Consider the following 13,225-nt stretch of genomic DNA (forward strand, 5'->3'; position numbering starts at 1 on the left):
CTGCATCGCTGAAAACATGACTCCAGGTGACATTTCACCTGTCATGGAACTATTAAGGCATGAGGTTCCTGTCAGGAAAGAAACCAGGCAAATCCTGAATAACTTGCATTGTGGCAGCTGCTGCTGCTGCTTTTACATGGGTTCTTTTTTATTATTTGACTTGGTCAGGGACAGGAAATAAGAGGAAGGTTTACACAACCACCAGAGGAAGACTTAGCAACCATCAGTAGGTGTTTGGTAGGCTGTGGCCCATGCTGGTGTATGTATGTGTTGTGTTTCTCTGGATCCGGCCTAGCACAGCCTCTTGACAACAAGGGCCACACACTCCGTTGCCAAGCAACCACCACTTAAGGACAGCATCCTCACAAGCCCTTTGTGGCCTAGAGCCACTGTTGAAGATGAGACGAAGTATCTCACTGCTTGGAAGTTGTCCACCCTTCACCCTAAAGCCCCAGAGAGAGCTACAGCAATTTAAAACACAACGTTAAAAATAGTTTAAAAGAATTTTTTGGAAAATAATAATTGCTGTGGGAACCAGCGCCGGCCCCCATGGGCCCAGGCATGCCTGAACCTATTCAAGTGCTCATTTGGGGCCTGTTTGCTGTGGCCTCCACCATCTGCCACTCTTTGGGTAGTAATCAGGGGGCGGGGTGTGTAGGGCCACAGACTTTGGCCTCTGGGCCCCAAAGTTGAGTCTCAGTTGCCCCACAAAGCCCCACTGAGCCCTGACATGGCAAGTCCTGCCTTAAGTGACAGGGATGCTGCTCCCCTGGCGTCTCTCTCGCCACTTGGAGATTGGGGTGCACAAAACAGTATTACCTCTCATTCCTGTCCCTCCGTCTTCTTTAAAAACAAAATAAAATTCATTCTCCACGTTTGTGAGCCTTTGTGGGTATTATGCACCTCACCCTTTGTCTGAAATCCAGCATTAAACCTTGCAAGCTGCCAGATGAAGGGAAATTGCAGGGGTGCGTGTGTGCCGTGACTCAGGTGGACCCCAACTGGGGAAGAAAGAACAGCTCCTGCCTTCAGATGCAAGCCTGAACTGTGCACAATTCACCGGAGCAGAGTTTATGAAACTTAAAACGTTGCTGAATGACACAATCTGGGGGTGGGGCTCTGGAACACTTGACACGTTTGGGAACATTTGTTCCGACACCGCAGGTGTTCGGCAAAGCCTGTTTCAGAACAGAATATTGTTATTTAAAAATTGGAAGAGAAAGGCGATCAAAAGGGTTGTTTTCCCCTCTCTCCCCTCCCTTCCCACAAAAGCTCCTATGATTCCATTTAAGCGTTGGGGGTTGCTAAAATACAACCTGGCACAAAAGACAGAAGAGGTGATTTGAAGGCAGAGCAAACTGAACAGAGAGAATTGTCCGGCTGGGAAGGGTCCAAAAGCAGAGCCCTCGTGGCCCTCAGCAGCTGTCCCCTCCCCTCCGGTCAATTTGTGCAGCCCTGAGCAAAAGCTTGAACCAAGTCTACAGATGCCGTGTTGTGACACTGCATTCTGCTAGACCTCATGGAGGAGTTGCTCGCACAATTCTCCTTCCACCAAGGGTTCGGTCTTCAGTCACATCCATTATTTTTAAGGGGACTTCTCAAGAGTAGGCATTGCACTTGATACAATCCTAAATAAATAGTAACAGGTAGCATTCAACAAAGTAATGTACTGAAATGATCCATTGATTTTAATGGGTCCACCCTGTAAAATTAAGCAGAATAGCACCCCAAGAAACAAAATAAATGGTGGATTAAAGCATTGCTTTTCCTTTGCATTACAGTTCGCAGTTAAAAGCTGCATCAAGTGGATTAGTAGTGCCACCTGGTGATCAGGCCAGTTTATGACAGGCTGACTTCTCCCACGGGCCAGAACTCCATAACTTCCCCTTCCTTTTACAGAGTTTTCCAGCCTGCTTTCGTCTGCAAAGTCACAGGTCAATTCTCCCAGCAGACAAGGATTGATGCTAACTTGTAAGGGCTTTTTTAAGCTTCTATTTTTCTTTCTTTTGTAAAATCAAGCAAGATACTAGTCCTTATAGTGCCAGAGAGCCATCTGACAGCAGGGAGCAGCTGGCAACAGCCCCCAGAGATAAGGAGCGGACCTTTGGGCTTTTACTCTTATCACAAACCACCACTTCCCCTGCCACCCATGTGCAGCACCTCTGTCATCTCCACAGCAGAGTTGGAAGAGAAGGGGAAATGAATCCACTTGGGCAGACATAGCAGGCTTCCCCAACTTCTGATTGCCACAGCACCCTCTGCTACACCAGGCAATGTTTGAAGGGAAGGATGAGAGAAATCTGATTTGCCCCCAAACTCGGCCCTCCAGATGTTTTCGGATTACAACTCCCACCATCCCTAGCTAACAGGATCAGTGGTCAGGGATGATGGTAATTGTAGTCCCAAAACACCTGGAGGGACGAGTTTGAGGATGCCTGTTTTAATGCAAACCACTGGTTCCAAGTCCCATGAAAAACTCTTGGCAGGACTGGTCAGAGGATAAGGAGCAGAGAAAGCTTGGATACTATCAAAGTGGATAGTATCAGACCTGGGACCGGGGGAGGTACCTAAGTGGGTGCTAAGACACAAGGATGGTGGTGGCGGTGTGCTGGATCAACTTTACAGTTAGAACTACATAAATAGTTCTACATGGATTCTGAATCAATGTGCAGTTGATGGGTTATGGTCTTGAGCTTCCTTCATGCGTTGTGCAAACCACTATTGTGAATGTTTTTTCTAGGATGGGGGCACTAGGGTTGAGTTTATGGAACCAAAGAAGCCATGGCCTGGGGAGGAAATGGGAACCACTGCTGCAGAGCAGGACACTGGACTACATGGGCCTTTGGTGTGATGCAGCAGTCAGGTGCTTTCTCATGCTTTTATAGAGACTTCCTTAAAAGAAAAAGCAGCATCCAGCTGAGGTGAGGGCCCAGAGGAATGGGCACCAGTGAAAGCAAAGGGAGTGATTCCCCCCCCCCCAAAGGAACTGGTTTGCAGGGGTGTTCCCTTGAGATCACTCGTTCAAGAAAAAGAACCCAGGCTACACAACATATGCCAACCTTAATTTATTGGATCAAATGATCAACCCTGTTTATTTGATACACTAGTAAGAGGGAAAGGTAGACGTGTAGTTGAGGACTGGGAGAAATGGTAAATTTTTAATCCTGGGGTAGCCAATATGGTGCCCTTCTGATACTGCTGGAGGGCCGCCCCCCCCCCCGCCAAACTCTGCTCAGACCCAACCAGTGTGGCTAATGGTGAAGGATGGAGGCTGCAAGCTCCGCAACATCCTGGAGGGTATTTGCACTGTATTAGCAGAGGAACAGGGTATATCACCTGCTCCAGGTTAGGAACACCTGTTTCAAAACCAGGAATGGGGTTATAAGCAGGGCAGATGGGTGGTGCTGATGGTGGAGATTAAGAAGCAGTACTGGAAGGGGAAAGGAGACTTGGGCTGGAGATGGAAAAAGATGACACAAAAAAACCCCCAAAACGGATCAATACGGACCCCTGGGGATTCCCCACAATGGCCTAAGCTCAGACCGAGCTGGCAATGCATTCTTTCAGACAGCAAAGAGGCATGTGTGTGTATGTCATGTTCCTGACTACTTTCCCCCATAAAAATAATTCCCTCCACTCAGAAATTAAGGGGAAAGAACCTTGCCTAGCCCCCCCCCCCCCACCAGACACGCTAACTTCTCTTTTATGTGGAGATGTTTAGTTCGCCCCCACCGCCCGACACAGGGGAGCACCCACCCCACGGCAGTCTGATGGGATGCCACCCAGCCACAGGCTGTGCATCTCAATGAGAACAAAAGGTCCAAAGCTTTGTAGCTGTTAACAGATGGGTGGCAGGCAGAAATTCAATCTGTGCAGCTTCTCCCAGAAAGGAGAGGCCACAGTGAAGAGGGAGGGGGAAGCAGCCCAGGTGGAATTTCTGTTTGTTGTGCAACTACTAAAGGCACAGAGCTCCTGTGAAGGGAAATGAGGTGGCAGCACAGAGTGTGAGGAGTAAGATGGCTATGTGCATACTCTGAGAAGATTCCTATGTTTTAAGAGTGGCCGAGGAGATACCTAGCAGAGAAGTCTGCTGGGTAAGGCTTCCCCTATCCCCCAAAGTTCTTTGACAGGAGTCTTCTCAGGGTCTGAATTTGCCAGTTCTCGCTGTAGAACAATGACGGCGAGAAACCTGTCTTTATATAAAGTATCAGATCATAACCAGATCTGGAGCACATGCTATGCCCTGTGAGCTGCCTGGCAGAAAACCAGCATCCCTACTCAGAACCTAACCCTCCCCCAGGCAAACAGGAGCCACCCACCATTTAAAAATAGTAATACCAAAGAAAACTCTCTGGGGCTGACTACATTTAGCTTCAGGAGGTCACTCGATTTCAAAAGTTGTTTATGAGACACGGGGATGGGGGAGAGGCTTGCAAAATCAGGAAAAGGAATTAACAGCGCCAAATATCAAGGCATGGCAGAGAACAGCCCTTCCTAATTCTCATGCCGTGTGGATACTCCAACTTCCATCATGCTCAGTGTGGCCATGCTGGCTGCAGGCTGATGGGAGCTGGGGTCTAGGACATCTGGAGGAGGACCAGGCTGAGGAAACGCAGACATTAAAGCTCTGCTTGTTAATGGAGTGGTGAAGCCTAAAAAAATAGGAGCCACAGCTCGATAGGAATACCAGAAGCCCATTTACTGGGCATGTGCTTACTCTTCAGTCCAAACATGGCCCCAGCTCCACAGCCGTTCTCCCTTGGCCTCCCCGCAAAGAGGCAGAGAGGATGCAGAATGCCACAGGGCCTCGTTTCCCCAGACCTTCCTTCCTTCCTTGCCAAGGGGCACCGAGGCACCATGCCACGAGGCAGCCGGTCACTAGGTTTATGCACAAGGACAGACCTTCACTTTTCACCTCCTGCTCAAGAGTGGAAGAGGCTGGGTGTGGCGGGGCATAGAATAGCTCCGATCCCTTCCCCAGTGGCTCCAATGTCAGAGCACTGAAGGATGCATTCCCACAGTTTACTGGGGGCTTAACCATTGCAGAGCAGCCCAAGATGAATTAAAAAGAGCAGGTGAGTGGGTGGGATTTGTGGGGAGAGGTATTGTGGAGTGGGAAGGGCAGAGGAGGGGCAAGCAAGGGGCAGGATAGATCTTGAGGACCATCTGCATAGGAGGGTTGTAGTACGGTGGCCCAGAGGAGTGAGGAAAGTTGGTCTCGAAGTTGCTGTCTCCCACTTAAAACTGAGTGCAAATTAGATGTCCCCCAAAGCGCCAACAGGCCCAAGTCCCCATGTACCAAGGAGCCCATGCTACACAAACGGCCACCGGCTGCCTAAAGCTGTCAAAATCGCAAACGCCTCGTGCTGGCCCCTGGAAGTGGAACACGTAGAAAGAGGAAGCCCTGTGACATGTGGCCTGCTCCACAGACACCAGCTAGCCGCCCCGCCCCCCTGCTCCCGCCCTTCAAGGCTTCAGCTTCAGCCACGGGAAGACAATGGTAAGGATGGAGATAACGGAAGACGTCAAGCCGCAGAGCCCCACGAACCCTGGGTTGGTCTTGTACAGGCCCAGCTTGTCCATGGGGATAAAAATATCACAGGCGTTTTTTGCCAGGTCCAGAAGCAGAGGGGGGTTGTCCCTCAGCACGTGACACAGGAGGCGGACCTGCAGCTTCAGCCTCAAGATCAGCTGCTGGAGCCGGTGGTCTTCCCCCACTCTGGGGCTGTCTCCACCACCGCCTCGCTGGCACTTCCCATTCGCCTCATGCTCCATCAGCAGCCGGATCTCATAGGCGTCCCTGCTCAGGTTCATGATCAGTGCAAAGAGGTAATACCTGCAAAAAAGGCAAAGGGGTGGGGAGGAAGAAAAGTCCTTAACTTCTATCTGTTAGGATACAGTTCCGTTCCACCTTAAAAGGAACAGGCATGACTGTTGTGTGTCAGATGCCTGTTTACTTCCAGCACAGGCTTGTATATTGTATATATATACAATATATACAATGTACTTCCAGCACAGGCTTGTATATTGCTTTTGCTTTGTTGCTGTGTGCTTGGACACGAAGGGAAGCAGACATGTTTTTTCCTTTGTTCCTGAACTATGCTAAATAAACGCCTGTAAATAATGCTTACACATGTTTCTGTCCGCCACTTCCATTGTGAGAAGTTACTCACTCTGCTGATTAGAGCGTGCCAAGTCTCTAAAGGTATCTGAGGCTTGTGTCGCTGATTGATGCTGTTCCGGGAACCAGAGTTCGCCCAGCTGCCGGCCGGTGGCTGGAGCCAGCTGGGGGCCTGCCAAATGCCCCCGTCTCCTCGGCAGTATCCCAACACTATCAACAGATATCAGCTGTGACAGCCGTCTTACACAGTGTCTTTATTTGCAGTCAGCAGACCGCTGCAACGTTTTATGCCCATCCATAGTGTAAATAAAAGCACACATTCATACAATTAAAAAAACCTCACCTGAAAGACCGCTGGCTCCATTTCTCCTGGTCCATGTGCGGGGCGAGACCTGATTTCCCTGCCCACAGGATATTGTCACAGGCGAAATACATGGCTCTGTTTAGATGGCTGACAGTGATGCAGAAGCGAAGGACCATGTCTGACAGGTGGATGGCCCGTTTGGCCGCCTCCAGGGCATCTGAAGAATTCCCCAGCCGGAACACTGGAAAGGAATCCCAAGTTAAAGTGGTTGTCCAACATTGGTCTCACTTCTGCAGCTCTTTAAAGGAGAAGCTCCAAACTGCAATCAGATTTGGTGTCAACTGGCTGTCTGAATGCGTCCTTACAACATGTGTTTGCCTTAGGAGTGGCAGGAGATGGGGCCAGATAGACCAAGGGGATCTTCAAGAGGCCAGATTCTAGGGCAGCTTTGCTAACTAGGATAACACAGCAGCTATGAGACAGGGGAGCTAGGAATCATTAGGTCCCTGCTTTGCATTTTACTGCTGATATGACCTCATTAGACTGGGTAGGCCATTCTCAGCACCAATAAACCCTTGCCATGTGGGGGGAGGATCCTTACAGCAACCTTGCAAGGTAGGCCCAATATAGGCTTACCTTATAGGACGGCTGTAAGGATCACAAGGTTGCAAAATGCTGTACAAGTTACAATCCAACAAATAGGTTTTCCTATCCTACATGGCTGCACATAACCAATTGTGGCAAAAACCAAAATCAACATATTCGTTTAGTTACCTGGGGGAAGGTTCTTACTTGCCAGAGTGGACCAGGCAACTGGCTACCTTCAAGCCTGGACTAACAGAGCTCGGGGCACAAACTTTCTGGGAAGCCTTGAGAAACCTGTTTTATCCGTCTAGGTTCCCTATCTGTAAAATGGGAACAACCTTAAACAGTAAGGTGTGCTGAAAAGCAGTTTCTAAGGGAGCTGCTCCATGGGGAGAAACCTGGTGCCTCTGAGGCTTCCTGGAGGCAGTCTGGCTGCACTATGTGGGCGACTAGAGGCTGGCTGGGAGGCTCTTCAACATGATCTAGGAGGGCTGCTCTCCTGTATAGCGGTACCTCGGTTTTCGAGCGTCTCGGAAGTTGGGTGTTTTGACTTTCGAACGCTGAAAACCCGGAAGTGCTTTGGTTTTTGAACACTTTTCGGAAGCCGAACATGCCATGTGGCTTCCATATTGAGTTTTCCAGACGTAAATGCTTCCAGAAAGGCATGCTTCGGTTTTTGAACATTTCGGAAGTCAAACAGTCTTCCGGAATGGATTACGTTCGAAAACCAAGGTTCCACTGTACTTATGAAGCATTTTACAAATTTGAAAAAAGGGCAAAAAGATGCAAAAACAATTTAGCATGAATAAATGAAGCCTGCCCTTTTTTAATACCCTAGGTCAGTGGTGGCCAAACTTGGCCCTCCAGCTGTTTTTGGACTACAACTCCCATCACCCCTAGCTAACAAGACCAGTGGCCAGGGATGGTCTAACAAGACCAGTGGCCAACTGTAGTTCCCAAACAGCTGGAGGGCCACGTTTGGCCACCACCGCCCTGGGTCCACCAGATCCTGGAGTGGAACTGGGTGTGCTGAGAGCAGCTGACTGATTGCTGGAGGGACACAGTTGTGGGAAGCCTGAGGAGGCGATGAGACCTTAGTGCCTGCGTGTAAGCCCTAGAGTGAGGAACTGGGGCTAAGTCAGGAAGTCCTTCTTCACACAGAACATAGCTAAACTATGGAACTCACTCCCACAGGTGGCTACCAACTCAGATGGCTTTAAAATAAGATCCAACAAAATCACGGAGAAGGCTGCCAGCTGCGATGGCTATGCTGCTCCTCTGCAGTTGGCAGCAGCAGAGCTTCTGAATACCTGTTGCTGGAAGCCACAGGAGGGGAGAAGACTCTTGTGTTCAGGTCCTGCTTGCAGGTTTCCCACAGGCAGCTGGTTGGCTGCTGTGAGAACAGGATGCTGGACTAGGTGGGCCACTGACCTGATCCAGCAGGATCTTCCTAGGCTCTTAAGTCAGCAGGTTCAGGAGTACCCTCTTTTCTGTGAGGTTTTGGGGCGGCCTGTGGGTTTGCTTGGGTCCTGGATGAGAGTCATGAGGCTTGAGTGGTGCTGAGTGTGGGGAGGTGTGTTAAAGGAGGGGCTAACATCAGTTGGTTGAATGCGCTTCGGGTTGAGTGCGTTCGAGTTGCGCTCCGCGGCAACCCGGAAGTAATGGAGCTCGTTACTTCCGGGTTTTGCCGCTTGGGCATGCGCTCAAAATGATGTCACGCGCATGCGCAGAAGCGAGTGGCGAAAAGCGTCGTGCGCGTGTGCAGACGTGCCATCGCTAGTTACGTTTGCTTCTGGATGCGAACGGGGCTCCGGAACGGATCCCGTTTGTATCCAGAGGTACCACTGTATTCAGTTATAGTAAGGTAAAGGTAAAGGGACCCCTGACCAATAGGTCCAGTCGCGGATGACTCTGGGGTTGCGGCGCTCATCTCGCTTTATTGGCTGAGGGAGCCGGCGTACAGCTTCCGGGTCATGAGGCCAGCATGACTAAGCCGCTGCTGGCGAACCAGAGCAGCGTATGGAAACGCCGTCTTACCTTCTCGCCGGAGGGGTACCTATTTATCTACTTGCACTTTTGTGCTTTCAAACTGCTAGGTTGGCAGGAGCAGGGACCGAGCAACGGGAGCTCACCCTGTCGCAGGGATTTGAACCGCCGACCTTCAGATCGGCAAGCCCTAGGCTCTGTGGTTTAACCCACAGTGCCACCCGCGTCCCACTCAGTTACAGTACTAATATCCAAATGTATATTTGCATTGCATTTGCAACGATGCTTTTACTGCATGTTTGTAAAATGTTTTTTTTCAAAAAAATCTGCCCTGCACTGCATAGATGTATACTAAGTGCTACAGAAATTTCCTCAAATAAAAAAAAATGAATCCCTCCCCAACCCTCTCAGGTCCCAGTCAACCCCTCTTGCACTCACACTTGCGCCCCAAGCTCATGTGAGCCTCCAACTGCTTGATCCTAGCAATGAAATCGGGGCTGGCCCCATACTTCTGCAATGAGTAGCCGAGCAGAGTGCAGGCATACTGGGCAGCCCTAGGAGGAAAGAAACAAACAGTGGAAAGGGATTAGCCTGGTAGAGAAGATACTTGAGGCCCCAATGAAATAGCCCTATTGCAATAGCTGGCAGCACGAGGCAAAAAGCTAAAGCGAAAAGGAGGGGAGGTATATACTTGTACTGCGTAAGTGAGTCCATGAGAGCCTCCTGGAATAATTATATAGCTATATACAAGAGGGTTTTCAAATTAGGATATGTCACATAAATGTCAACATTCTCCAACTTAATGCCTTCCAGATGTTCTGAACTACAGCTGCTCCCATTAGCCTCAGCCAGTGCAGTCTATGGTCAGGGATGAAGGAAGTTGTAACCCAAAATATCTGGAGGGCAGTGGATGGCAATACAAGACTTGCTTAAGACCCCCAATCACACACTGCCAGGCCAAACAGAGAGTGCAACTGACATATTCTCAAGCTCCGGCAAGCCTCCAGGAGGGAAGGGAGAAAGGCAACCACACCGAGTGCTTGTTATGTCCTTGGAGTTTGAACTTTGGAGGAGCTCTTGGGTATGCAGTAAGATGTGAGAGGAGTGAAGGAGTTATTGCATCACCATAAATTGCTGCTGCTACTGTATCATGAACAGAAGCAAAAACACTCTGTGGACAGACCCTTTCTCTACAAGTAGAATCATTTTGCAAAGGGCATCTTAACAAATTAACTGTACAATCCTGAAGTTTAAGAAAAGCCTCCTTGCTCAGGAGTCTTCCCAGCTGGGAAAAAGCAAATGCACCCTGAGAAACATTAAGGTGCATGACTTACAAATAGATTGTGGAGGGGGGGGAGTTTGTGAACCACTAACCAAACAATTGCTACTGGCCAGTGGAAGAAAACTGAACAATCTGAGATTTTTAGTGCAGCTGTGATGGGGAGAGGGGATTGTGTCGGCCCAAAGCAAAAAGCAGCAGGAAAGAGAAGTATGTTTGTGGTTTTTTAATTTAAAGTTTATTTCCGTCAAAAAGAGGGTGTGCTTTCCCTGAGTTTGTAAACTTTTTAATCAAATAAAAAATAGCTCTGCTAATGCCAATGAGATAAAGTTCATCATCTTTAGTCCCATAATGCAGAGGACAGGGTGTGGCTGAAAGTGTGTGGATTAAACCACCCCTGCAATGGAACCCATTTTGATGGGGGTGGTTAAGAGTAGCGCATTACACAACGCTGCAGTCCAGCATAGTTATCCTGGTTTTGGGCAGGGAGGGGTATGGAAATGAAGGGAAGCAACTGTAAAGCAGATTGCACTGCTGATACAATTAATTATGGGCTGGGGGAGATGAAAGAACTGAGGGTGTCAGTGGTGAGTGGGAAGGAATTATTTGGCCACCACTGAGAAACAAGGGAGGAGCAAACCTGCAGTACAAGTCTTTCAGAGACAGACGTGCCAGGTCACATCACTGTTCAGTCAACAGATCTACCAAAAAGGCTACACGTGTTCTCCGATGCCAGTTATCTTTGTCTGGAGCATTTACTTTGCCCCCGCTCCTGGAAAAATCCCCCCTTATTTCTTTCTTTTAAAAAAAGCAATAAAAATCCATTTAAAAGGCATATAGTCAAAAAGTAGCCAGATGACAAATCAAGACCTACTGTCACACAATTTGGGAAGAATTTGTGACCTACAGCTGTTAGAACAAGGGAAACCACAGAATGAACCACGTGCCCCAAACAATGCTAGTGAAATGAGGAAATTGCACAGGAAGGTGTGTGCGTGCAAAGGTAAACTGAAGCATATTAGTGTGTGGAAGGACTACTTGGAAGCAGCAGCCTGGATTCTTCTAGTCCAGAGGTGGAAAGAAGGCACAATTCTGGCCAAGGAAGAGCAGCAGCTAAAATTGATGAACTATGCTGAAATGGCAAAACTTACAGGAAGAATTAGAAACTAGGAAGAGGCAGATTTTAATAAAGAATGGGGAAAGTTTATAACTTATCTGAAAATTATTGTAAACAATTACATTCACTGGTAAGCTTGACAGAAAACTTGTAGTAAAAATTTGAACTATGGATTGGCAAAGGATTTGTAAAATAGTGTTATGGAAGAGATGCAGGGAGAAAATCATTATATGAGGATGCACAAAGGGGGAGGGGAGGGAAGTCAAAGGAGATTTTATGCTTTTATTGTGTTTATCTTTCTTTTGCTTATTGTATGTAAAATTGAAAATGCAATTGTATTTTCTTTTCATTTTTTAAAAAGGAAGTCTAATAATAATTAATAAGAAGGCAGCATTCTGTAGTGATGCGAGTATTGGATTAGGACCTGGGGGAGACCAGGGTTCAAATCCTCACTCTGGGTGATCTTGGGCCAGTCACTGCCTCTCAGTCAAACCTACTTTCCAGGCTTGCTGTGGGGATTAATTGAAGATTAACTGAGGAGGAGGAGAATCATGTTGCACCAACTTAAACTCCTTTGAGAAAAAAAGGTAGGCTATAAATGTGACAAAGACATAAAAACAAAAAGTCTTCTCTCTCTCTCTCTACCAAGAAGTCTCAAACTCACCCTCCCCTATAAAAATATGGCTTTTGACATTTGAGAGGTTATATAGTTTAAAGGAACACCTTATTGTTTTAGGATTGTGAGTTGTCTTAAATTGTTTTTAATATTGAGTTTTAGTTTGCTTATTCATATTTCTTATCCTATTGGCTACTGCATTCACATCCTTTTTCTCCAGGAAGTTCTCAAGGGGGCACATAAAGTTCTCCTCCCGCTCCATGTTACCCTCACAGTAACCTTGTGAGAGAAAAAGAAAGAGAGAGAGACTGGCCAAAAGTCGTGGCCGAGGGGTGTGTTTATGTGTATGTGTGTGTTGAACTCTGATCTTTCCTGGGTCCTCGTCCGACACTTCTAATCACTACCCGACACCCTGGCCCACCTTGGGATGAAAGGAGGGTGCTTAAAGAACAAATAATGATAAATGATAAACCGACAGAAAGAACAAAATAACAATGACTAAAGAAATGCAAAATATTTAAGAATACAGTAACAACAATAACCTAGTGAAAACACACTATTAATAATGTGGATCATAATAACGAACCACGATCATTACACGAATCCCCCGCTCCCCTTCCCCCAAACGAAAGGTGCCCCAAGAGATGGTACCGGGAGCGGGTTGGCTCTTGGTACCCTTCGCGGTCCCCTGCCTCTCCCTCCCCGCCCTCCGCCGCACCTGAAGACCCGCTCCTTGGCTTGGCTCTGGGCGCTGAATCGCACCCAGGAATCCATCGCAGCAGCAGCAGCCTCTCCTCGGCTAAGGCAGCACCGGCGGGCCCCCTACTTCCCTCGCCTTCTCCAGGCTCGCAGGCAGCCCTCGGCAGCTCTTTCCTCGGCCTCGCAGGGCCGCACCGCCCTCCGCCTCCCACAGGGCCGACACCGCCCCCGCCCGTCCCCTCGGCCGCGGGCAAATGAAATCGCGGTCACTTCCGGGGGCAGTACGGCAGCGCCCGAGGGACAAATTTAAACACGGTTAATGGTCAAAGACTTTGTTGTCGTCGCGGGAGTTTTGCTTTTTTCTTTTAACTGGCTCGCTCTGAATCGCTGCTCCTCCGCCCGCCCCCCTCTTAAAGGCGATTGGGGGAAATCCCGACGCTTGCCATGGTTCGCACGGTTCTCATTGGCTGATCCTAAGAGGCTGGGTCGGCCTTCTCTTTACCACCCAAGCTGGGCAG

At 48.7% G+C, this 13,225-nt stretch overlaps 1 protein-coding gene across 1 annotated transcript; it reads right to left on the reverse strand.

Moving 5' to 3' along the window:
* Positions 1 to 3,050: 3,050 nt before the first annotated feature.
* On the reverse strand, positions 3,051 to 13,084 carry PEX11B (peroxisomal biogenesis factor 11 beta). The gene is made up of 4 exons (XM_083478173.1): positions 12,727 to 13,084; positions 9,435 to 9,550; positions 6,465 to 6,666; positions 3,051 to 5,836 (listed from the first exon to the last, which is right to left on the reverse strand). Exons 1-4 carry the CDS (start codon positions 12,780 to 12,782, stop codon positions 5,467 to 5,469), a joined length of 744 nt encoding a protein of 247 aa, XP_083334299.1. The 5' UTR covers positions 12,783 to 13,084; the 3' UTR covers positions 3,051 to 5,466.
* Between the last annotated feature and the right edge of the window lie 141 nt (positions 13,085 to 13,225).

This window comes from Podarcis liolepis, assembly GCF_965112155.1.
Source record: "Podarcis liolepis genome assembly, chromosome: 15".
NCBI lineage: Eukaryota > Metazoa > Chordata > Lepidosauria > Squamata > Lacertidae > Podarcis > Podarcis liolepis.